This window comes from Nicotiana tabacum, chromosome 12, assembly GCF_000715075.1.
Source record: "Nicotiana tabacum cultivar K326 chromosome 12, ASM71507v2, whole genome shotgun sequence".
NCBI classification, from domain to species: Eukaryota; Viridiplantae; Streptophyta; class Magnoliopsida; order Solanales; family Solanaceae; genus Nicotiana; species Nicotiana tabacum.
The window spans coordinates 122,845,610-122,872,639 of record NC_134091.1 but is presented as its reverse complement, the minus strand read 5'-3'; the positions used below and the strand labels follow the sequence as shown (position 1 = coordinate 122,872,639).

General features: G+C 36.7%; 1 protein-coding gene across 4 annotated transcripts; it reads left to right on the top strand.

The window, feature by feature from the left end:
* Positions 1–750: 750 nt before the first annotated feature.
* Positions 751–3,666, top strand: LOC107817614 (transcription factor TCP4). Of its 4 annotated transcripts, none has more exons than XM_075227003.1 (4): positions 751–1,207; positions 1,407–1,615; positions 1,697–2,105; positions 3,099–3,666. In XM_075227003.1, exons 1-4 carry the CDS (start codon positions 1,043–1,045, stop codon positions 3,120–3,122), a joined length of 807 nt encoding a protein of 268 aa, XP_075083104.1. In that variant the 5' UTR covers positions 751–1,042; the 3' UTR covers positions 3,123–3,666. The 4 variants fall into 4 exon arrangements, with proteins under 4 accessions (XP_075083104.1, XP_075083103.1, XP_016498958.1 ...); XM_075227002.1 differs by having other exon boundaries at positions 1,697–2,184; XM_016643472.2 differs by having other exon boundaries at positions 1,697–2,284.
* The last annotated feature ends 23,364 nt before the right edge of the window (positions 3,667–27,030 follow it).

The window sequence follows — 27,030 nt, the reverse complement described above, 5'->3', positions numbered from 1 at the left end:
CTTATGAGTTTGAGATTTTAATTTTTTAAATTTTAGGGTTTTAAATTAAAAATTTATATATTTTAATAAATTTTTTTTAGACAAATATAGTTTGGACTACAGTTAATGGTTCAACTAAATCCGTTATCGGCAAGCTGGCTCCCGCCACTACACTTTATTTACAACTTAAAGTGAAATTAATTGTTTTACGCAACAAGTTAACAAGTTGTCTCAAAAATGATATAAAAACATTTAATTAAGGCACATATGCATGTTACACCAATTCCATGTTCTGTTTGTGATAAATATGTGCATGTCTCTTATTCTTTTCGTCTTAAATCAAAAGATTTGCTTGAATGATATACATGTGAATATCCTCAAATAAAAGAGAATATAAAAAGAAAAATATGGACGGTTACTGATTGAAAAGCGAGTCGAGTTGCTGTCAAGCTCATCCAAGGACAATACAGTTTCACCCTCTTAGGACTATTATTGAAAATTACAAATATTTGTTGGAAGCTAAAGGAGATGATAAAGTTGTTTTCGTATGATTTATAGGTCACAGATTCGAGTCGTGGAAATAGACCCTAATGCAGGCGGTCTACATTGCACCCCAAAGGATGCGGCCCTTAGTCCGAATCTTACGTGAACGCGAAACACTTTATTCACTGGACTGCTCTTTTATTTAGTTATTTTTCAATGTCAAAGCAAAAAATTGAGTTGGCATGACGTGGTGTGTAAATATCCTAGTATATAACAACTGAGAGGCCAAACACAAGTCATTCTTTAAAACCCATTGTTCCATTCATCTTTTCTTTTACTTGCCATTCTTAAAACCTTCTTGTCAACCTTAAAGCTAGAGTAGACATCTAGTGCTGTCGAATCCTACCAAAACTCACATAAAAAAGTTTCATATTTTTAATTAGCCAACCAATTGGATTTCCTCTGACTGACTTTAAACCAAGATTTTGTTTGAGCAGATTCTTGTGTCTAGCTTATACATGTGAAAAAGGAAAAAAACAAAATTGGATATGCAAATTAGACATCAGCAAAAATATTTGTAATGAAGAGAGCAACGGAAGGAGAGATAGTGCAAGTCGAAGGAGGGCGAATTCTCCGGTCCACTGGCCAGAAAGACCGGCATAGCAAAGTATATACGGCAAAAGGTCCAAGAGATCGCAGGATTCGTCTATCTGCTCTCACTGCTATTCAGTTCTATGACGTGCAGGTAAAGACAGATTCAAGATTTAAATTTGATAAATTCAACATTTATGTTATTACTACTTAAATCCATTGCGCGCACTTTCATAATAATGAATTCAAAACTTAGTAATTATTGAAAGCTTAGTGATCTTTTTTATATATATAGTATTTATATATGTTCTGTATAAGATAATATTGAGCTCATTTGAACCCATTGAACGTAGGATCGGCTACGATATGACAAGCCAAGCAAAGCTGTGGATTGGCTAATCAAGAAAGCGAAAAATGCCATTGATAAGCTAGTTGAGTTACCTACATGGAACCCAAGTGATGATGCAGTACTAAAAAACATTCCCACAAGTACAGAACGTGAAGTTGGTTCAAGTGGAAACATTGCCTTAGAACCACACCAACAATCAAAATTTTCTTCTAGGTATGAATTCTTATCGTCTTATCTAAAAGGTTAAGCTCTAAAGAGGGTATATTTTTATTTATTTAATTATATTCTTAACAGATTCTTGCTCCAAAGGCAATTAGCAGAAAATCCAACTAGTGATACTTCATATGTGATGCCAGCGGTTGAACCTGAGACATCATCTGTTGCAGATACCTCGAAATCCTTCTTCCCGATAAATTCCGGGACATCATTAATGAATCTCCTAAGCTTCCCACATGAAGCAATGTCTAGAGATTCAATCCAAACTGAAGATCTTGGGTTATCACTTCACACCAATTTACATGACCAAAACTCCAACCATAGTGCTAATTTAGTCAATTTTGAAGCAAATTATAATCCAAGAATGGCAAATTGGATACCCCATCAACAATTTTTGTCCCAAGGGGGTATATTTTCTCAAAGGGAACCCCTTCAGTCCAATTTTTCACGGTTAATTAGTCATGCTTGGGAATTACAGCAACCAATGGCAAGTGCTGAACATAAATCTTCAATTTCCAATAGCTATTTCAATGGACATTTTCAATTTCCTTCTAGATTAATTCAAGGTGAAGAGGATATTAATGGAGTGATTTGCATTAAGCCATCTTCAGGTTCTTCAAGTTTTCAACATTGAATGGTTAAAAGAGTAATATTTTCATCCCTTAGGTAATCACTCAAATATCACTTTAATTGAGTGTGTGTTTGATAAGAAGAAAAATATTTTCCTGCAGAAACTGTCTCACTGTCCAAATGGACTATAGGAGAAAAACACAAGAAAGGAAGTTGTTTTTCCCTGTTATTTATGTCTTGAATTTTTTACTTGTATTTTAGGAAACCCATAATTTCTATAGTTTAGGAAACACGTTGTTCTAATAGATTTAGGAAAGAAAAACTAATTATCCTTGTCGGATTGGAAGACATTTCTTTTATAGGTTTGAAACTGTTTGGAATCTATATATAAGAGTTGTAGTTGGATTCTATAAATTGTATTGTATTTTTCTTCTCATTAGTGAAAAACTCTCTTTACTTCTGTGTTAGCCGAATTTCGTTAAATCCTTGTGTCATTTTCTTCTCTATTTGCTTTGTGTGTGATTGTACATTTCCCTTTCAATGAGTTTTTTTGAGGTTTTTTTTTTTTTTTTTTTGGTTGCTAGAAAATTAGTTATTTTCAAGAAAAATGATTTCCTTAATAGAAAACACGCCGTCAGAGTTCAATTTCAATCAGTTTCATTCTAATTTTCTTTAGTTTTAAATTTTTTGGACCACTTGCTCTTATGCATTTTCAGGAAAGTGGTTAAAGTTTATTGATGACCAATGACAATATATATCAAGATATCAATGATGTTTGGCATATTTCGATATGTGTTGATGTTACTTTACCCATGTTTTAACCGCTTCTTGATGTTATTTGATCTTTCAAATGCCCAACATGGTTTAATTATTGGTTTTATGACTAATTGAGTTGTGTGTGGTGAATTAGGGTGTTTGGAGTGCAAAAATATGAAGAAAATGTGCTCTAGGTAGAGGAAGCGAGATTGGATGCGTCGCATCCAATCTAGAAAAAGATCAGATTTCGTGCACCCTTAACAGTGAAGTCGGCCCATAGCATCCGCCTTAGCATCCGCACCTGAGCAAAGCTGAGAAGTGGAAGACGAGGTGGATGCGAAGCATCCACCCTAGCATGCGAAGCTGAGAAGTGGAGGACGAGGTGGATGCGACGCATCCACCCTAGCATCAATCCCTGAAGCTGATTTGGATTAGAAATAGGAGAACTTTGGCCCACGACTTTTGTACACAATATATAAGCCAAAAACGCCTCTTTTAGGTCATCGAACATATTGGGAAGAGGAAAAAAGCCACGACAAAGCTGTGGAGGCCGGAATTCATCTAGTTTCATCTTTCTCCCACCAAACTTAGTAATCTTTATGTTTCTTTGTATGATTTATTGTTTGGGTACCATGTCTATATGGAGCTAAACTTCACGTTCTAGGGTTGTGGTTCTTTCATGACTATTGTTATTCGGATATTGATTTTGACTTCTTGATTTATCATATTAGTTTATTTATTCAATCTTGCACTTATTTATTTGATTGCTTGATCACCAATTGAATATTATCTACGAATCTAGAATTGAACTCGAAAGTGGGAATTCTATATTGCATACAGGATTGAGTAGGGCAAGTTCTTGAACTCGGGCATCGGGGAACAGATTCGTGGTTAGGATAGACATATACCTAATTGCCTTGCTTGGTTGATTTACAGGAATTATAAGTGTGTTCTTGTTGATTCTAACTCCATAGACATATAGGCGTTAGGTTAGCTTGAATAGGCGAGTAAGAACTCGACAGATTCTTATGAGCAATATTAACCCTGTCAACCAATAAGCTAGATAAATTAGTCGGTCGATTCAATTGAAGAATACAATAGGATTGTTAGATAGCCCATAACCCTAGATCGTTTTCATTACATTGATATCATAAAAATCTGCTCTTTCTCTGTTCAAAGTTCATTATTTATATTTTTTTATTTAATTAGTTTAGAATAAAATATTTTTAGATTTAATTCTTGTTTAGATAATTAGGATAATCTAATTTAGTTAATAGTTAATCATAAGTCCTCGTGGGTTCGACATCCGATTTTTAGTCACTTTATTACTTGACGACCGCGTATACTTGCGTGAGTGTGTTTGGTCGCAACAAGTTTTTGGCGCCGTTGCCGCGGACTTAGAAATTAGCTATTTTTCTAGATTAGACATTTATTTTTATATTCTTTCTTTAGTTTAGTTAGTATTTTTTATTTTTTATTTTAGCATGGCATCTTGGAATAAGAATTATTCGAATGATGGTTATTCTTATTTTGATGATCCTTGTCCATATTGTGGAGGACCCCACTGGTGGAAAAATTGTCAGAATGTTCCCGGGAGCGAGTTGTGCGTACAATCTCAATCCTTCAAGTGAAATATTTGTAATATGTGTGGTGGTCAAGATAGCCATTGGAATGGTTGTCCTAATTCTTTTCATCCTTCTCAGAGCCCTTATTATGATCTTTCTAACAATGTTTGTGAGTTTGATAGGGGCAATGAAGTGCAGGATATGGAACATGATGCATATATTAGGTATATTATGAGGCAAGTAGCAGAGCAACATGATGAACTCAAAAAAGATATGAAAAGAATGACGGAAACAATCACAAGAATGAAGGCTAATATGGAAGAATTGAATGAAGAGAGTGAGTTTCAAGAAAAGGAAAATTTTGAAAAAGTGGAGATTTTGAGCCAAACATGGCTAGTGGAACAAGCTGAAAAGTTAGAAATATATGAGGCTCAACGTGAAGAAATTACTGATAGGACGAGACACTTTATAGAAGGAAGAGCTGAACCGGGACAGGAGATTGAAAATTTTGGCACTGATATTCATGACTTGGGAGCTAAATTAATTGCAAAGGTTGATGCATCTAACGCCCAACAAAATAGTTCTGAGTTGTGTAAAGCTGAAAAGGAGCTTATACACCAAATTGAGGAGCTAAAAGGGGTGAGTAAATCATTCGTCCATACTTGTATTGATGATGTCCATGTCGAGGAAAGCACTCTAGAGTCATGTGAGGAAGTAGATAATATTATATATGAATACTCTAGTGTGTGTATATATGAGGATGTAAAGAGTAATACAATTCTAAAGTTAGGGTGTATTGGTCTTCATTCCATACATTTTTCAAAATTGTGCTTGGATGATGACATGGAAATTGAGTCATCTGAGCCTTTGGAGGAGCCAATGGATGAGGAACGGAGTGCTTACATTCTTGAATTCGTCGTGCCAGAGAGACAAAATTACATACCTCATCCGAAGGCCAAGAAGTGTAAAACGCGATATTGGTTGCTTGGACCAATTAAATGTGTCTCACCGCCTCGGGAGCATAATAGAAAGCTTGAAGCCAAATTAGGGGCGCAATTCATAAGTTCGAGGTGGAGGCAAAAAGTAGTTCACGTCGTGCTGCGACGTTAAATTAGGCGCTTGTTGGGAGGCAACCCAGCTTTACTACCTTCTTTTATTTTTGTTTTTATTATATTATTTTTGTAGTGTCTGTTTTTATTTTGTAGGATTATGAGCATAGGAAGAAAGTCATTGGAAGAGTGCAAAAACAAGCTAGATGGTGAGAACTAAGTGTGTGGTGCCCGCACAAAGGATCATCCATGGGAGAAGTCTGAGTACCCCGTGAGCTGCTATTGCTTCGGCCTTTGGTCTTTCAGGGAGTTTTCTAGTTCACCCTTGTTATTTTTGCGATATTTGTGCATTGAGGACACTGTACTCTTTTAAGTGTGGGGTGGAAGATTCTCTATTCTTTCTATAGTATTATATTAGTATATTGTTAATTTCTTATCTTTTTATTGTTAGCTAGCTATTTATTTTTAATAGCATAGTTAGTAGAATTAATGGTGTAGTATAGTAGTAATAGTTTTAGTAGCTTAATTAAAAAAGATAAAAATAAAAATAAAACAGAAAACAATTGAGAAAAAAATTGAAAATTTGTTTTTTGGACTTTTCCCGACGATGGATCTCCTAGACAATTTTCTTGAGGGATTAAAGTCTAAAAAAAAAAAAAATTATTAAAAAATCCAAAAATATGTTTTTTTGTAGCAATAATCCCCTGTGGTTTTTCTTTGTGCCTCGGTTCTTTTCCATGGGATGTGGTTTGAACCGGGTAGTTTTTTTTCTTTCCGAGTAGATTAGGAATTTAGGGAATAAAAGGAGCAAGAATGATGAACCTAGGCGCCCTTGACTTGTTTGATAGTAACATATTTATACTTTGGCATGTGTAGTATCTTCTGTATGATTTGAATTTATTGATGATGCCTTGTTAAATTGGATAGCATGTTTTGTGGTGCCTATGTCTCGTTTACATGACTTATGTTCACCTTGTGTTTAATACTTAATATCTCGTGACTCCGTGAATACTTGCATTGCTTGAGAGTCGAAATGTGATCGTCCTTAGTGAGTCATGTGCCATGTGTGGTGAGGTTTTTGTGTTGTCCATGTATTGTACTTGTGTATAGAACTTGCCCGGTATGTGAGTTGAAGCGAAATTTTAGGTGATGCTTGGTTTGAAAAATAATTTTAGGCTTTCTTTGATCTTTTTGAGCTTATTGCTTATCACAAATAAAATCTATCCCTAGTTAACCCTTTTGAGCCTGTAGACCTTTTATTTGGTACCCACATTACAAGCCTATACCCTTTTTATTCTTAATTGACATTGTTTTGATCCTTTTACCTCTTAAAGCACTTTAATTGTTAGATGAGCGCTAAAAGATGTAAGAAGGGACTAAGTGTGGGGTGACTTTTGAGTGGAACCAATGAAAGAAAGAAGGGTGCACTTATTTTGTAAAATAATTCACCACTAGCGGAAATTTAAAAAAAAAAAAAAAAGAAGGAAAAATAGAAATGAATAAATTGTTGTCTTGTTCTTGCTAGTGGGTATGAACTAAAGTAGTGCTTAAAGAAAAATGGACTGTTTTGGGGGTGATATTGTTTGTGAAATTGAAGTGGTGTTGAAGAAAATACGCTTAAAGTAATTTTGTGATGTATTAAAGTGCTTAGGAGGGTGAGTCACTATTCCTTAAATATATCCTACCCGTCCCTTAGCCCACAGTACAACCATGAAAAAGTCCTAATTGATTTTAGATCGAGCGAGCTTACATTAGTAGAGATTTACATTAAGGGCAAGCCTATGGTACCAATTTCATGCATGTGACTTCTTTGTGAGAGTGAGCGATTTTCTTTGATATATGTGAGTCATTAAAATATATTTGATCTTGAGATTCGAATGTGTGGATTGAACTCGCTCTCTTGTTCTTGTTGTGAGGGCACATGATTTCACGAGGGATAGGTAACGTTATTAGACTTCTCTATGATGTTGGGTGTTCAAGCCATGAGTGCATAGTGACATTGAGTCGGTTTTTGAGGTTAGAGTTGTTGTGAGCATGTTGTCTTTGTTCGAATATGTTTAAAGAAGGGCATAAGTAAAGGGAAGTGTATGTGATGCATAGTCTAGAGCCTAATTGTTGTAAATAACCATGGTCATAAGTGCAGTGTGCTTTGAATGATAAGAGCTTAATTTTGTTTCGTCTACTATAGGATGGTTTGTTCGAGGACGAACAAAGGTTTAAGTGTGGGGTAGTGATGTTTGGCATATTTCGATATGTGTTGATGTTACTTTACCCATGTTTTAACCGCTTCTTGATGTTATTTGATCTTTAAAATGCCCAACATGGTTTAATTATTAGTTTTATGACTAATTGAGTTGTGTGTGGTGAATTAGGGTGTTTGGAGTGCAAAAATATGAAGAAAGGTGCTCTAGGTAGAGGAAGAGAGATTGGATGCGTCGCATCCAATCTAGAAAAAGATCAGATTTCGTGCACCCTTAGCAGTGAAGTCGGCCCATAGCATCCGCCTTAGCATCTGCACCTGGGCAAAGCTGAGAAGTGGAGGACGAGGTGGATGCGAAGCATCCACCCTAGCATGCGAAGCTGAGAAGTGGAGGACGAGGTGGATGCGACGCATCCACCCTAGCATCAATCCCTGAAGCTGATTTGGATTAGAAATAGGAGAACTTTGGCCTACGACTTTTGTACGCAATATATAAGCCAAAAATGCCTCTTTTAGGTCATCGAACATATTGGGAAGAGGGAAAAAGCCACGACAAAGCTGTGGAGGCCGGAATTCATCTAGTTTCATCTTTCTCCCACCAAACTTAGTAATCTTTATGTTTCTTTGTATGATTTGTTGTTTGTCTACCATGTCTATATGGAGCTAAACTTCACGTTCTAGGGTTGTGGTTCTTTCATGACTATTGTTATTCGGATATTGATTTTGACTTCTTGATTTATCATATTAGTTTATTTATTCAATCTTGCGCTTATTTATTTGATTGCTTGATCACCAATTGAATATTATCTACGAATCTAGAATTGAACTCGAAAGTGGGAATTCTATATTGCATACAGGATTGAGTAGGGTAAGTTCTTGAACTCGGGCATCGGGGAACAGATTCGTGGTTAGGATAGACATATACCTAATTGCCTTGCTTGGTTGATTTACAGAAATTATAAATGCGTTCTTGTTGATTCTAACTCCATAGACATATAGGCGTTAGGTTAGCTTGAATAGGCGAGTAAGAACTCGACAGATTCTTATGAGCAATATTAACCCTGTCAACCAATAAGCTAGATAAATTAGTCGGTCGATTCAATTGAAGAATACAATAGGATTGTTAGATAGCCCATAACCCTAGATCGTTTTCATTACATTGATATCATAAAAATCTGCTCTTTCTCTGTTCAAAGTTCATTATTTATATTTTTTTATTTAATTAGTTTAGAATAAAATATTTTTAGATTTAATTCTTGTTTAGATAATTAGGATAGTCTAATTTAGTTAATAGTTAATCATAAGTCCTCGTGGGTTCGACATCCGACTTTTAGTCACTTTATTACTTGACGACCGCGTATACTTGCGTGAGTGTGTTTGGTCGCAACAATCATCCCACCTACCCTTGATGTCGAGAATGCAAGCACGCAAACTGTCAAAATCCATCCACAGAATACCGACCGAAATCGATCGGAAAAAATACCGACCGAAATCGGTCGGAAATTAAGTAAATTGGTTGCAAAAGTCAAAGAAAATATTTCTGACAATGGAAATAGTGGTCCCACAGCAAATATATAAAAATTCCGACCGATTTCGGTCGGAACTTGGTCAATATTTGACAAAGACCTGGTCATACTTGTATATTATCTACAAAAATAATTTTTTATTAAAACTTTTCAAAATCCGACCGATTTCGGTCGGTATATTTGAAATTATTCTTTCCCGCCCAAGGCAACGCATGTATTTCATGCATTATGTATGATAAGTTGGGCAAATGCTTTCGTGCGTTATAAATATTTTAGTCAAATTCAGGTTTTAATACTTATCTTCGTCTTAAGAATAGTATTTTTGCGTCATTTTGGTTCGAGATTTCATGTATTTTTATGGTGGCTATATTGTTGATAAGCAACTTGAATTGCAACTTAAAAAGGAAAACGGCAACCTCAAATTAAGGTCTGTACATTGTTTTGTACATTTTTTGTTTGGATTTTGTTTGAGGTGTGTGTTATGGCATCTATTAGGTATCTATTTTTTTTAATCCTGTGTCGACTTATGACTGATTTTCCAGTCTAAATGTCAAATAACAAAAGTGTTGTTATTAAAGGGAAACTTCACTAGTATTGCAACTACCAAGGTTTAAATAATCTCTAACTTCTTGAAATTTTGAGAGAGTGCACCCCAAGTTTAACCTCATGACACTAATCTCACTCGTGATTCGCAATATTACTGTCACCACCCAAAATTCCACCACAGGCATCGTGATGACACTTAGTCTCTAAGACTATGTAAGCCGATTTTAATAACATATCAATCCATTTGTTTTATATAGATAATCGAAACCAACAACGGAAATAATTATAACAACCTCCCAAGACTGGTAATACTGGGTCATGAACTCTAACTGAATACATGAAATGATCTCAAGGATTGAATATACAATACTGTTCGAATAATAATTAACAGTCACTACAATCCCCCACAGTGCACACAAGCAGCTCTATCTTGAATCCTTGTGATCCCACTCTGACTCTGTCCGAGTCCGACATCTTTAATACCTGGCTCTGCACAAAAATGTGCAGAAGTATAGTATGAGTACACCACGGTCGGTACCCAGTAAGTATCAAGACTAACCTCAGTAGAGTAGAGATGAGGTACAGTCAAGACACTCACTAGTCTAATAACTTGTGCAATATGATATATAAAATAATAGGAAACAAATAACAATAAGGGCAACACAAATCAACCAATGATATGCACAGTAGGGCAACACGAACACCATTAATATCGCTCAACAAATAATAAATACAAGTACACCCAATTAAATCAAGTCCTTCAAATAAATGTCTTTCACATATAATTCTTTCAATAAATCTCTTTCAAATATAATTTCCTCAAATAATTATCTTTCAAATAATACTTTTTGAATAAAAACCCTTCCAAATAAATATTTTGAATATAATTCTTTCAATTAAAAATCACTGTGGCACCCCATTTCATAATCATAAAAAAATATGGGTCTCAGCCCTTTTTTATATTTTTCGTAAACACGGGTCTCAACCCACTTTCATATTTTTTATGGCACTTCGTGCCCATAATTAAATCATTATATTTTTCTGGCACCTCGTGCCCACTTTTCATATCACATCTGCACGGACAGTTCACGTGCCAATAATAAAACCATCATATTTTCCCCGACAAGACAAGCTGGGTTACTCTGATGGTAAGCACCCTCCACTTCCAACCAAGAGGTTGTGAGTTCGAGTCACCCCAAGAGCAATGTGGGGAGTTATTGGAGGGAAGGATGCCGAGAGTCTATTGGAAACAGCCTCTCTACCCTAGGGTAGGGGTAAGGTCTGCGTACACACTACCCTCCCCAGACCCCATTAGTGGAATTATACTGGGTTGTTGTTGCTTGTTGCTTGCATATTTTCCCCGACACTTTGTGCCCACGTTTCATATCTCAACTGCACGGACAATTTACATGCCAATATCATCATTATTTACTCACGGCACCTCGTGACCACATTTATTTTCATAATCCGCCTGGCAATAGCTACATGCTCCCAATTTCAACATAAATCAGACTATTATCAACTTACCAACAACAAGACAAATTGCACAAGGTATAAAAATAACACAAGGAAAATCACAACATCACATAAAAAATCACCAATGCAACCACCCCATATCATCACATATTATCCCTGATAATAGTCACCCTTATCTCTCCTATAGCCACCATTATCACTCCTATAATAGCCTCTCTTATCCCTCCACCCTAACAATATCAATAGCCACCATTATCGCTCTTATAGCCATCCTTATCAGATAATATCCCAACACACATAATAACAGTGAAATGTCACCTTTATAACCATATAATATCAACAATGGAATGCCACCCTTATATCCTCAAAATAACAACTCACACAACACACCAATTTACACGAAAACTTATCACGACAACATAACAAAATCAATTCATATCACAATTTACCCAATGGCCACAACCAATTCCAAAGATACAACAAATTAATTAATTTCAAAATAAATAGCCGGAGGCTGCACACAATGTATATAAGACCTAAAAAATAATCAACAGAGATAGAAATTACCCAGCATAGGGCAACGCCTTCATTAATCCAAATTCTCAATAATTATATAAACACCTCTTCTTAAGCTTATTTAATTAATTATTTGCAAAGGAAAAATCCATAATGAAATTAAATTCCAAGAAATATCAAACCAACAAACTCACGGAATTCTCATAAATATACAAGTAATATTCACATCAAATCGTCATATAAAAATAATTTCAATAAATGTGATTCGAGGTATGGCAATTATATGATTAAATATATACCAATAATTATCTAATTTACTACACAATATGTCCAGGACTTTAACTCAATAAATTTTGCACATATAAGCCCGGGTACCTACTCGTCACCTCGCGTACACGGCTTTTCACATTTCACAAATGGCACATAAGACTCGATGCCTAAGGGATAATTCACTCACTCGAGGTTAGGCAAGACACTTACCTTTTTGAAGTTATCCCGATATTCAAAAATCGCCTTCTTGCTTGAATTGACCTCCGGACCGCTAAAATCTATTCAAATCAGTTGTATAACTTCATTAAAATTCATCGAAAACAATTCCGGATAATAAAACGTCGACTTAAAAATTTATTCCAAAAAGTCAACAAAAGTCAACGCGGGACTCGCCTCTCGGAACCCGACATAATTTTTACGAAATCCAAGCACCCATTCTGATACGAGTTCAACCATACCAATTTTATCGAATTCTAATAACAAATCGACCTCTAAATCTTAAATTTAAACCAAGAGGGGTTTTTAATATTTTTAACTTAATTCACCCATTAAATGATGGATTCAAAGACATAATCATGGAAATTAATTAAAACTGGATAAGAATCACTTACCCCAAAACACCCACGCAAGAATTTCTCCAAAAATTACCTTCTACCGAGCTCCCAATTTGATTTTGTGTTATGAACTCAAAACCCCCATTTTGGAACTTTTAATTATGCCCAAAAGTGCCTTCATCGCGTTCGCGATGCCTTCCGACCTCTGCCCTTCGCGAAGGCTTAACGCTAGGCAGGGCCCCAACTCCCCTTCCTCTTCGCGTTCGTGTCTGCCCACTCGCGTTCGAGTAGGCTTTCCTCAGTTCCCTTCTTCGAGTTCGCGTCTTTTTCATCACGTTCGTGATGGGCAAATCTCATCCGTCCAAAATCCTTCTTCGCGAATGCGTGAGACCCTTCGCGTTCGCGAAGAACAATACCAGATATCAGTTTCAGCAGTTGCAAAACAAGGAAAAATGATCTAAAACCATCCCGGAACTCACCCGAGCCCCCCGGGACCTCAACCAAACATACCATCAAGTCCCAAAATATCATACGATCTTAGTCGAACCTTCAAATCACCTCAAACAACTCTAAAACCATATATCATACCCAATTCAAGCCTAATGAGCTTTGAAATTTCAAATTCTATATCTTGTGCCGAAACACATCAAATCAATCCGGAATGATTTCAAATTTTGCACACAAGTCATAATTGACATAACGAAGCTATACCAATTTCAAGAATCGGATTTTGGCCCTGATATCAAAAAGTCAACCCTCCGGTCAAACTTCCCAAAAATTCATCTTTCGCCATTTTAAACTTATTTCCACTACAAACCTCTAAATAATTTTCTGGACACGCTCCTAAGTCCATAATCATCATACAGAGCTATTGACATCATCAAAATTCCATTCCGGAGTCGTTTGCTCAAAAGTCAACTCTCCGGTCAACCTTCTAAATAAGGGTTGTTCTTTTAATTTAATTCTGAATCTTCAGTAAATCAAACTCGACCACACCCACGGGTCATAATACATATTGCGAAGCTGCTCGAGACCTTAAGTCACTGAATGGGGCGTTAATTCTTAAAACAACAAGTCGGGTTGTTACAATATGTCATCTTATATAACTTATATACTATATATATATATATATATATATATATATATATATATATATATATATATATATATATATATATATATATAAGATGTATATATAGTATAGTATAATTTGAGAATATAGTGTTTTAAAATAAGTTACCGACCGACTAAAATAATTGGATACAATGACTATATCAATTAAACTATATAGCATGTTAGATACAACGACTATATCAATTAAACTTGATAATTTACACTTACATACATATGACTAGTGTTGATGATTTACTCTCAACTGTTCATACTCGAATGTTTTATTCTCGATCACCTTATTAGTACTTCGCTCAGATACTTCATCGGTGGATCAATTGAATGCATATGTATACATATTAATGCTATATTAACATATTATAACATATTAATACTTAAGTTGTTGTTGCTAAAACTTAAGTATTAATATAGCTTTTAATACATATATGTATATATACATACAAAGATAGGATATAGTCTCTCTCTCTCTCTCTCTCTCTCTCTCTCTCTCTCTCTCTCTCTCTCTCTTATATATATATATATATATATATATATATATATATATATGGTTTTAAAATAAGTTAAATATTAAATATTATAATTTGACAAAAACTGACCGACTTCAGTCGGTATGTGAAATTAAACTAATTATAAAAATAATTTAAAAATCAATTACCGACCGATTTTGGTCGGTAATGTGTAGTCAAACGGTCAAAATAAATTTAATAATACCGACCGATTTCGGTCGAAAATTTCTAATTAAGGGCAGACCTAGACGAGTTTCTTCCCCATTTTTCTCTTTACTCTTTCTTCCACATCCGAAAATCTTTCCCAAATCACCTCACCACTCCCTTCTCACCCAAAATCAAAACCCCCACTTCATCTCTCTCGCGCCACCACTGCACCTCCGCCACTGCCACTGCCGCGCCACTCCCAAAATCATATCCCTCTCATCTCTTTGAAGGTTAGTTATCCACATTTGTTAATTTTAGTTATATAAATTCTTTCAATTGTATAAACTAGGGTTTACAATTTGGGATTTTAGGAATTTTGGGATTTTGTAAGCATTTAGGAAGTATTTTGCGTACTTTGAAGGTGGTATTCTTTATTACTAATACTCCATTTTAAATCATCAAAACCTTTAGCCAACAATCAGATTTCAAACTAATATTTCTTCAAATCTATTGTTAACTATAGATTATTTAGCTAATGTGACTGAATTTTTCTTTAGTATATCAGTTGTCTCTTTCTCTCTACTTTTAGGTTTGACTTCTTAGTCTCAAAATTCAATAAGTTGTTAAAAGGTTTTCCTATTAATTAATGAAAAAGAAAAACACTGAATCTCAACAACGTAAGTCATTTTCAAAAAATAACTACGTGTATTATTATATGGATTAGAAAACTACGTGTTTATATGGAGCTAGCTAACATTACTGGAGAAATTACAAATACTTGTAATTTATAGAGAAAAACACAAGGTGTTAATTTATATTCATATTGCTCACAATAATATTTAAGTTCAACATAATTACAAACTATATTTTAATTTAGTTAATACGTTTTATTATATTTGTAGGAAAAAAAATATGGGAGGAAGATAACTCATGATGAGTTCTTCATGGAAACTCACATCTGGAAGAAGAAGGCATCGACTGATCCAACTAGATGGGCCGAGGACCGGACGGAGACTGCATATGTAAGTTTCATAACTACTATAACTTGAAATTAATGTTTATAATATTATATACCTAATAATTTTCTATCTTCTAAATAAAGAGTCGCTACAAGATTAATGTGGAGGAGTACACTCAGAGCTTGCCACCAAATGAGAAAGGCGAGCGACCATCCCTTTCGAACGAAGAAGCGCAGAGGATATGATTGGATGTTGTCGGTAGTCCTAATAAGGGGATAGCATACGACCTTCCAGAGAGATCATTTCGGTGCTACAGGACTGGATTGCAAAGTATAGGGACTTCCGTCCACGGCGAGGCAATTGATAGGTCGACCATCTTGTCTATGAAAAAGAAGATTGCAAAGCTGACAACAGAGCTTGAAGAGACAAAGGCTAGAGAACAAAAGAGAGATGAGCAATTTGGTACCCTTCAAGTTCATCTAGAAAAAAGGGACCAACAATTTAACCTTCTTTAAGGTAAGCTGGCCAATCTTCTTGCTATTGGTGCTTTTCCCATTCCCCGGTCTCGTGAGCCTTCCCTATATGCTAATCCTTCTCATCATAATCCTTGGAACCATGTCGACGATGAAGTTTCTAGTAGTGAAGTTGGAGATGATGCAATACAAAATACTCATTGAATGGTGTGTATTGCTAAACAAAGTCTTGAACTTGTGAATATATAGTTGGGAATAGTTTTGAATGATGATTGTATTGTTGATATTATTTTGTTATTGAACATTTGTATAGTTGTTGTGGTTGTTGTTGTTGGTTAATTGTTGTTGTTGGTTAATTATGGTTGAATGACAACAATGTAATACTGCCATTATAGGATGAATATTGGTTGTAATTGGCAGGTGGTGTATCTTAAAAGCAGGCGTATTCTGCCCGTTCTTTACCTAGAAAACCGACCGAAGTCGGTTGGAAATCTCAATTGTTTTTCCCGGAAATTTTGACCGAATTCGGTCAGAAATTTCAAATGAAATCTCCAGATTCTTGAAATTTCTGACCAAAATCGGTCGGAAATTTTTATTTATTTATTAGTATACCGACCTATTTCAGTCGGTTTTCTACAATTTACAAATAATTATAAAATTATTATTTATTTAAAATTGCGACCAATGTCGGTCTCTATTGGATTTATTTTTAATCAATACCGACCGAAATCGGTCGGTATATTTAGTTTGGTTGTCAGTCAACGCGTTGAATATTGCGATCATTTTCGGTCGAAAATTTGTGACCGATTTTGGTCGGAACACCTTAGCGACCATTATTTTTTCGACTAATTAAAATCGGTCGGTAATTGGTCACTTTTCCTCAATTTCCGACCGAAGTCGGTCGGTTTTCCTGGACAAAATTACCCAATTTTTTAGTAGTGTTAATGTGACTCTAATGTAGAATTCCGTTAACCATAGAGTCTTTGAACGCAAGTTATGCCTGAAGTCATCAGACCGAAGGGTGTCACGGGAAAAACGTGACTTTATTCTATTAATCCTTGCTGCTGCAATTTTGTTTAGATCATACTGAATATCTCCCAACCTAATTTTGTGGTTGTGATTGCCAAACAAAGATACAATCATGTGTTTGGTAGGAAAGAAGATGTCGTTTTTCATGCAAACTATTATTCTAAAAAAATGTTTTAGAAAACTAAGTGATGTTGTTTACTAATTTTTTCGTGTTTGGTTGGTAAGCTTTAAAAAAATTAAAATATAAGTGAATTGCTTTACACTATTTGTCACGACCCAATTTTTTTTATAGGCCGCGATGGCGTCCAACGTCACCACCATGCATGTCAACAGTAAATTAGCCGTGTATTTATTCTTTTTAATAATTTCAAAATAGTTGATATTTATTTATTAAATAACAGAGAAGTGAAAAATTTAATAAAGTAAAGTGAAAACTAATGAAAGAGAAAATGCAGTGAAATAAATGCTCAAAAGCCATACAGTCTACTAGCATGTTTCCAAGATCCGGTGTCACAAGTGTATGAGCAATTAGTAGAATATACAAAATACTAAGTTACTGTCTGAAATAGAGTAGACAGAAAGTAAATGCAAAATAGAGTCTGTGGGTGCTGCAGAACGGCCTCAGAGAGCAGCTCACCACTAAGCCTCGGGGTAATGTGGGTGCGCGCCTGGATGACTGCCAGATGCACATGCTTCAGATACTGCACGATTAGTGAAGAAGTATAGTGTGAGTACATAAACAACATATATCCAATAAGTATCCAGTCTAACCTCGAAGAACTAGTGATGAGGAGTCGACATCGACACTTACTATAGGCCAACAATAAAATACAGGAATGCTAAATAGACATGGAATATGTGAATAATAATAATAATAATAACACAATAGCAAGCAGTGATTAAATGATTCTTTAACTAATAGTAATTTTCAAAAGTCTTCAACTAACACATACTAACTCCAAATAAATTTTGGGCCAATAAATAACTTATAACCTCTCAATTCATAAAAATAATATCAAGTGTATTCGGGCTCCAAGCATTAATACGCACGATTTATGCCGAGGTCGTACGGACCGATCCAGAATAATGTGTACACTGCCGAGGGTCGAGCGGCACGAACCATATATGCATCTATTTTATTGCCTAGGTATTCTGCCCGCTCCACAAGAAGAGAGAATACTCTATGAACATCCAATTTAAAAGTTATGACAAGACTAATACACACAGAAGAAACATTTCCATCAATGGTCATGTCACGACCCAATTTTACCTATAAGCCGTGATGGCGCCCAACACTATAGCTAGGCAAGCCAACTAATAAATTAAACATATATCGATGAAATTTAAATCCAAAAAAATAATAAAAGACCAAATTCTACCAATGTGTGTGCCAAGACCTGGTGTCACAAGTGTATGAGCATCTAGTAGATTATACAAAACCTCTAATACTGTCTGAAATAAAAATAGGCCGAATGAAAAATTACAAGGAGAGACACAGGTAGCTGCAGAACGGTTTAGAAAGGCAGCTCACCACTATGCCTGTAACGACCCGGATGGTTGTTTTGAGTATTATAACTCCGTTTCCCCATTTACTTCTCAAATTGTACTTTACAGTTATTGTGTGAATTGTTGGGGTAATTGGTTCGGGTCTAGTGAGGTTTATGAAGAAATTGGAATACCTAGTTCCAAGTTTTAAAGTTTAAGTTAAAATAGTGACTGGATGCGGACTTATATGTAAACGACATCGGATTCGAATTTTGATGATTTCAATAGCTCCGTATGGTAATTTTGGAGTTAGGAGCGTGTCCGGAAAATTATTTGGAGGTCCGTAGTGGAATTTGGCTTAAATTGCCGAAAGTTGAATTTTTGGAAAGTTTGACCGGGGGATTGACTTTTTGATATCGGGGTCGGAATCCGATTCTGGAAATTTGAATAGGCCTGTAACGTGAAATGTGACTTGTGTGCAAAATTTGAGGTCAATCGGACGTGATTTGATAGGTTTCGGCGTCGTTTGTAGAATTCAAATATTTGGAAATTTATTAGGCTTGAATCCGTGTGTAGTTCTTATTTTTGAGGTTGTTAGGTATGATTTGAGGCCTCGAGTAGGTCCGTGTTATGTTATGGAACTTGTTGGTATGTTCGGACGGGGACCCGAGGGCCTCAGGTGAGTTTCGGATGGTTAACAGATTGATTTTTGAATTTGGAAGACTGTTGGAACTGAAGCCTTCTGGTGTAATCGCACCTGCGGACAAGTAGTCGCACGTGCGAACTCGCAAGTGCGAGCAGGGGTGCGCTGAAGCGAGGTGCGCTGGTGCGGAATCGCACCTGTGCGAGAAGGAGCGCAGATGCGGGCAGAGGGCTGTGAGGCATTGGTCGCAGGTGCGAGGGAAAATTCCGCACCTGTGTGAGCGCAGATGCGGACAGATGGGCGCAGAAGCGAAAACTGGGCAGGTGAGTGGAGTCCGCAAATACGATGTTTTTCTCGCACAAACGGATGCGCAGGTGCGCAAATCTTGTCCGCAGATGCGGAAATCGTTGGGGCAGAACCTTAAATTCGAGGGTTCAACATTTTCACCCATTTTTGGATTTCGGAGCTCGGGTTGGGCAATTTTGGAGTGGAAATTTTTCACACAACTTGGGGTAAGTGTTCTTAACTCCCTTGTGATTATATTCCATGAATTAATCTTCATTTTTAGTGTAAGATTATTGAATCTTCAAGAGAAATAGAAGAAAATTTCTATAATGTCACAAAACGAATTTTTCAAGTTTGAATGCCGATTTGGAGTTAGATTTGAGTGACATTAGTATGGTTGAACTTGCAATTGGATGGGTTGTCGTATTTTGTGAGTTTCATCAGATTTTGAGATGTGGGCCCCACGGGTGATATTTGGGGCGCAATTTCGAATTTTTTGGAAAATATTAGTATTTTGATATGAAATTTATTCCTATAATTTTTGTTGGCTGAATCAAATTATTGTGACTAGATTCGAGCCGTTTGGAAGTTGATACGCGTAGAATGAAATTTCTGGAGCATTGCTCAGCTTGCTCGACATTGGATTTGGCCTGTTCGAGGTAAGTAACTCTTCTAATCTTGAAATTGAGGGTATGAACCCTGAATATATGTTTTTTATTTTGTGAATTGTTTGGAGGTAACGTATATGCTAGGTGACAGGCGTGTGGGTGTACACTATAAAAATTGTGACATAATTATTTATGTGGAATTTTATAGTTAAATAATCTTGGCACTTTCCCTGCGGTTTTATGTGTTAAAGAAATTGAACTGAAAAGCATATTTAAAATCATGTTGAGGCTATGTGCCAGTATTATTGGGACCCACAGAGGGCATATTGCTGTGAATTATTGTGTTAAACTGAAAATTCATACTCAGTCATATTTATTTTATTGCATATCATATCTCAGTCTCTGTTGTTATTTATTGATACATCATATCATCATTTTTGGGCTATTTTTCATGACATTGTGAGCACGAGAGACTGGAAAGATTGATGAGTGAGTGAGACCGAGGGCCTGATTGGGAGGATGAGAGACCGGGGTTTCCCACCTGCAGCATACTTTATTATTATAGCACGTGAGTTGTACGTGCAGCACGTGAGTTGTCTGTGCAGCACGTGAGTTGTCCGTGCAGCACGTAAGTTGTCCGTGTAGATTATAGCGTTTGGACTGAAGGAGCCCCTCCGGAGTCTGCACACACCCCCAGTGAGCGCAGGTACCTACTGAGTACGAGTGCCGAGTGCGAGTGCCGAGTGATGAGTAACTGGGAGGCATGAGTGATTGTGAGGTATGCCCGAGTGGCAGGAGTGATTGTGAGGTATGCCCGAGTGGCAAGAGTGATTGTGAGGTATGCCCGAGTGGCAAAAGTGATTGTGAGGTATGCCCGAGTGGCACGAGTGACTGTGAGGTTTGCCCGAGGGGCTGTATATGAGTGATGTTCTACCCGAGGGGCTGTTTATGAATTTTTTACTGAGTTGTATCACATTGGCATGCACACATGAGATACAGGCATAGAGATGTATTTTTCCTCTTTCTGTACAACATCACATCATTCATGATTTCTCACACATTTTGACAGATGGGTATAGTGATGCATTTATTTTATACGGGTTATCCGGAAGGAAAATGAAACATCCTATTTATTATTGAAAAGATTTTTGGAAAAATTTATTATTTTCAAACTATTCATATTATTGGCAACTTCGGCAAACGATTTGGGTTTTCCACTTATGTAATTGAAAGAAAGAACTACTATTCTTTTTTTTGAAATTATTATTTGGCTGAGTATTTTATCCCTGTTTTACTTCTGGCATTATTTTATTATGTTGTTATGGATTGTTATGGACTAATGGGTTTGGACCCGACCTTGGTGGAAGCTCGTCACTACTTTCAACCTACGGCTAGGTTTGTTACTTTCTCAGTACATGGGATCGGTTATACTGATACTACACTTTTGCACATTACGTGCAGATGTTGGCTGTTGTTGTTGATGTGCTCGATGGTTGCGGGACTTGAATATGAACCTGTGTTCCTGTTGTAGCTGCCTCTTATTCCGGGTAGCCTTAGATTTTATAAAAGCTCTATTTGTGTACTATTCGAACAGACTATGTATTTATTTCATTTACGCTTTGTATACTCTATTCTTAGAAGCTCATGATTTGTACTACCAGTTCTTGGGGATTGTACAAGATTAAGACCTTTATTCACTTAAATTGCTTTAATAATTATTATTAAAATTGGATAGTTGGTAATTGGCTTACCTAACGGGTTGGGTTAGGTGCCATCACGACTAGTTGGATTTTGGGTTGTGACAAGGTGGATAACGTGGGTGTAAGACGATAGGTCCCCTACTAGTACTTGCCTCAGGTCCTGCACAAAAAGTGCAGCAAGTGTAGCATGTATACGTAAACAACGTATACCGAGTAAGTATCAAGCCTAATCTCGAAGTGGTAGAGACGAGATGGCTGACTTTGACACTCACTATGGGTCAATAATAATAATTGAAATAAAACTAGAATATCATGATTCACAGAATTTACAATAATTTATTTAACCAGCAAAAATAATTAAATTCCTTCAAATGCAACCATTCTCAATATATTAATTAAATTCCTTCAATTCAAATAATTTTCAATTTATCAATTAGTCTCATTTACAAGAATAATAATAATTCCTTAACAAGTAGGAATAACAATTCTTTAAATTCCAAACATTTCAAATTTATCAATTAGCTTCGCAAGCTGCAACAAACTATCAAAGTATCATGTGATTATTATTATTAAGCACGATTCTTGCCGAGGTCGTACGGCCCGATCCATAGTTTCGTGTACACTGCCAAGGGACGTGCGGCACGATCCATAGATGCATCTATCCTGCCGAGGTGTTCGGCCCGCTCCACAAGAAAGGAGGACATTTTCTTATGTACCTCCGGAAGGAGAGTATATTTATTATAAGATAAATTCGGGAGGAAGAACAATTTCTCTTAACAATTAATTAATTTAAACAGAAAATTCAACTATATGAGATTTCCATCCTTTAATATTTTTACCTAACAATTCACTATATATATATATATATATATATATATATATATATATAATAATTTTAATTAAGTAAGGAAGACAACTTGCATAAGTAATTCATGCTTTTGAGTCCTAAACTACCCGGACTTTAGTATTAATAGTAGCTATGCACAGACTCTCGTCACCTCGTGCGTACGTAGCCCCCACAATTAGCAACAATTATTAATTTAATCACCTTTCATATAATTTCCCCCTCACAAGATTAGACAAGAGATTTACCTCAATTTGGTCCAATTTAATCCACTAGAAGGCCTTTTCCACGATTATCCAACCTTGTCTGGCTCAAATCTAGCCAAAATAATTCGATAGAATCACTAAAAATTATAGAAATCAATTCTATAAGAAAATACTACATTTTTCAATAAAAGTCTGAAATTAATTTAAACATCGTCTGTGGGACCCACGTCTCGAATCCGGTGAAAGTTACGAACTATGAACGCTCACTCAACCACGAGTCTACCCATACCAAAATCACTAAATTTTGATAACAATTCGGCCCTCAAATGTATCCAAGAGGGTTTTCAAACTTTTTCCAACTCAATTCATCAATTAAATGATAAAAACAGTGATGGATTCGGGTAATATAACCAATATTGAGTTAAGAATACTTACCCTGTTGTTTTCTCAGAAAATCTTCCAAAAATCATCCAAATCCGAGCTCCAAATCGTTAAAATGAAAAATTAGAACTTAAACTCTCTGCCTAGTGATTTCTTCTACGCGATCGCGAACTTCCTCATGCGATCGCGTAGCACAAATGTTTCTGCCGAGAAAATAACCCTACGCGATCGCGATCGCGATGCACAAGGTTCCGACTCTACGCGATCGCATCCCTCTTCACGCGATCGCGTAACACAAATGCGTGGCCCAGCTTCCTCTCCAATTTCCACTACGCGATCGCAAACAATGACACGCGATCGCGATGCACACACTGGCCCAACCTACGCGATCGCGGACCTGCCCACGCGACCGCAGAAAACAAATTCCCAGCTGCCCAAATTAAGCCTACGCGATCGCAACCCCATTCACACGATCGCGTAGAACAAATCTACCTCAGCCCAAATTACTCTACGCGATCGCATGCCAACTTACGCGATCACGTATAAGAAAATCAGAAGAAAATACCAGCAGCTATCAGTAGTCTCCCAAAGGCCAAAAGTGATCCGTTAGTCGTTCGAAACTCACCTGAGCACCTCGGGACCTCAACTAAATATACCAACAAGTCCCAATAAATCATACGAACTTAGTCGAACCTTTAAATCACACAAAACAACGCTAAAACTACGAATCATCCTCCAATTCATGCTTAATGAAACTTAAGATTTCCAACTTCTACATTAGGTACCGAAACCTATTAATTCAAGTCCGATTGACCTCAAATTTTGCACACAAGTCATAAATGACATAACAGAGCTATGAAAATTTTCGTAACTGGATTCTGACCCCGATATCAAAAAGTCAACTCCCCGGTCAAACTTTCAAATTTAAATTCTTGTTTTAGCCATTTCAAGCCTAATTTAACTACGGACTTCCAAATAAAATTCCGAACACGCACCTAAGTTCAAAATCACCATACGGAGCTATTGGAATCGTCAATCCTGATTCCGGGATCGTGTTTCACAAAATGTTGACCGAAGTCAAACTTGCCCTTTTAAGGCTAACTTAAGGAACCAAGTGTTTCGATTTCAACCCAAATGCTTCAAAATCTCGAACCAACCATCCACGCAAATAAATAATCATTAAAAGCACATATGAGAAGTTTTATTTTAGGGAACGGGGTTCTAAAAGTTAAAATGACTGCTTGAGTCATTACATGTCAAGTAACCCGCCAAAAACTCAAGGCAAGTGAAATTCGGTCTTTACGAATCCTTTATCAAGTTTCAATATAATTTAGGCATTGATAAGTGGGGATTTTGACTACTTATTTGTACCTTTTGACTTTCGTTTTTGTTCAAAAATGCTTAAAGATATTTTCCAAAAATTGATGAAATATGCTTACTTGCAGGAGTATTGAAAAATGAGCCAAAGTGATCAAATTTAACTCAAGAAGGAGTGATTTTGAATAAGGACAAAAATCATGCAAAATGGGCTAAAATGCGGACCGCAGAATTCTATCTGTGGCCGCAGAACAAGAAGAAAATTTGACAATGCTGCAATGCAAAGTGCGGACCGTTGGGAATTCAAGACAATCAAGATCTGCGGACCACACTATAATTGTGCAGCCGCACCCAGAATTGTGCGGTCCGCAAAACTCAAGAAGTGCGGCCGCAGAAACCACTCCTGTGAAGAGCTGCAGCAAAGTGTGGACCGCACACAGAATTGTGCGGCCACAGAAACCACTCCTGTGAAGAGCTGCAGCAAAGTGCGGACCGCACACAGAATTGTGCGGCCGTAGAACCTTCGAAAGGACAATTTTGTCCGAAAATTCAGCTGTGTATAAATAGTCATTTTGGATGAAATTAGGTTAGGTTTTTGAATATCTGAAAGTTGGTAGCCGTTTTTCTTTACTGGTTTAGAAAACTTTATCATAGCTTGTCAATTTTACATAGGATTTTCATCTATTTATCATTAAATATGAGTTTAATCATCTTTTCTTCTTTATTTTCTTCATCACCCATTATGAGTATCTAAATTTCTAGTTAGGGTTGTGACCTAACCCTAGTGTGGGTACCTAATGGGTGTTTGCTTTAGGGCTTATTTATGGTTGGGTGTGTAATATTTAGCCTAGTTCTTACTATAATTGTAGAATTAATGGTTGCAAACATTGATTCAAGCCTATTTGACTTAGTCTCTACTTGAGAAAGAGAGACTTAGTCTACGAAAACGTGACTAACAAGAAATTGGGATGAACTCAAGAAATTGATAGTCACAATTAAAGGGTTGAATCTAGAGATAGTAAAAACCGACTTGAGCATCTATCAACTGTTTTGTGCATTACCCATTTGGGCTTGAGAGAGAGCCAAATTGGGCAAAACCACTATATTACGTCTAACAAGAAATTGGGATGAACTCAAGAAATTGATAGTCACAATTAAAGGGTTGAATCTAGAGATAGTAAAAACCGACTTGAGCATCTATCAACTGTTTTGTGCATTACCCATTTGGACTTGAGAGAGAGCCAAATTGGGCAAAACCACTATATTACCGAGAGGTATTAAGTGTGTAATTCTGTGTTGATTGCTATAATATACCCCGACCAATGAAACCCGTTCTAAAGCCCACAACCCGTTAGGCAAACACCTAGGTGGAAGTCACAACCCTAGATCTTTTACATACTTGAAACCAGCACTAAAAATATTATTATCTAGCTTTACATTTGCAAACTGTAGCATGATTTAGAAGTAAAATCAAAACAAAGTTTGTGGAAGTGCATCTTAGACACTTTACGCGCTTAGTCCGAAGATATACATAATCTCATCTACGCTCCTTGTGGATTCGATCCTGACTCCCAGTTGGGTAATTATTATTACAATCGACTGATTCACAACCCCAAACTGAGGTGTGAATTGGGCAAGATCAATTTTTGGCGCCGTTGCCGGGGAACATAAAAGACAGATTTAGCTATATAATTTGTTTTGTGTGTGAATTGTCTTCTTTTCCTTCTGTGTTATTAATCTTTTTGGTGAAACAATTGTAGGTGAAATAATGGCTCTCAAAAATAATGATCCTCTCACTAACATGCCTTTGGAGGATGTGGATGTGGAAGATGACCAATTTGAAGAGGTTCCTCCTAAACCTCAAGCAAATAGACGAGGTCGATCGCCTCAAGACAACGTTCCCGTTCCACCGCCTCTTCCACCAAGAGCGGCTTCACACCGGGTGTTGCCGAATGAAGGGTATGCAAGTGCCATAGTCCCGCCCAACATTAGGGCGGGCAACTTTCAAATCACAAATGTTATGCTCACATTGCTAGAGCAACATGGATTCTTCACCGGGGCTCCGAATCAAAATGCGTACAAATACTTGAAAGGATTTGTGGACACTTGCTGGGGAAGTAAACAGAAAACGTCTCCGAGGATGCTTTAAGATTGAGGCTATTTCCTTTCTCTCTACGGGGGAAAGCCTTGGATTGGTTAGAAAGGTTGCCAAACCATCCATACATACATGGGATGAATTGGCAGAGAAATTCATGGCTACTCTTAGAGACAAAATTCTAGCATTCAAACTAGAACCCAATAAGGCGTTGCATGAGATATGGGAGAGGTACCGAACTATGATGAAAGAGGGCCTGAACAATGACATGAATGAGGCTATGATTCAACAGACTTTCCATAGGGGGATCAATACTACCAATCAATGCGTGGTCAACCAAGTTGCCGGTGTAAATTTCATGACAACACCATATGCTGAAGCTTGTGAGATCTTAGATGAAATGGCAGATACTTCATCGGCATGGCAAAGTAGAGCAAATGTTCCTCAAGGTGATCCTAATGTGATTCACCTACATAAAGAATTACATGATCATGGGTAAGCAATTGCCGAGTTGACCACTATAATGAATCAATTAGCCAAAGCCCAACTTCAACAAGTTCAAGGTCCTAAGCAAG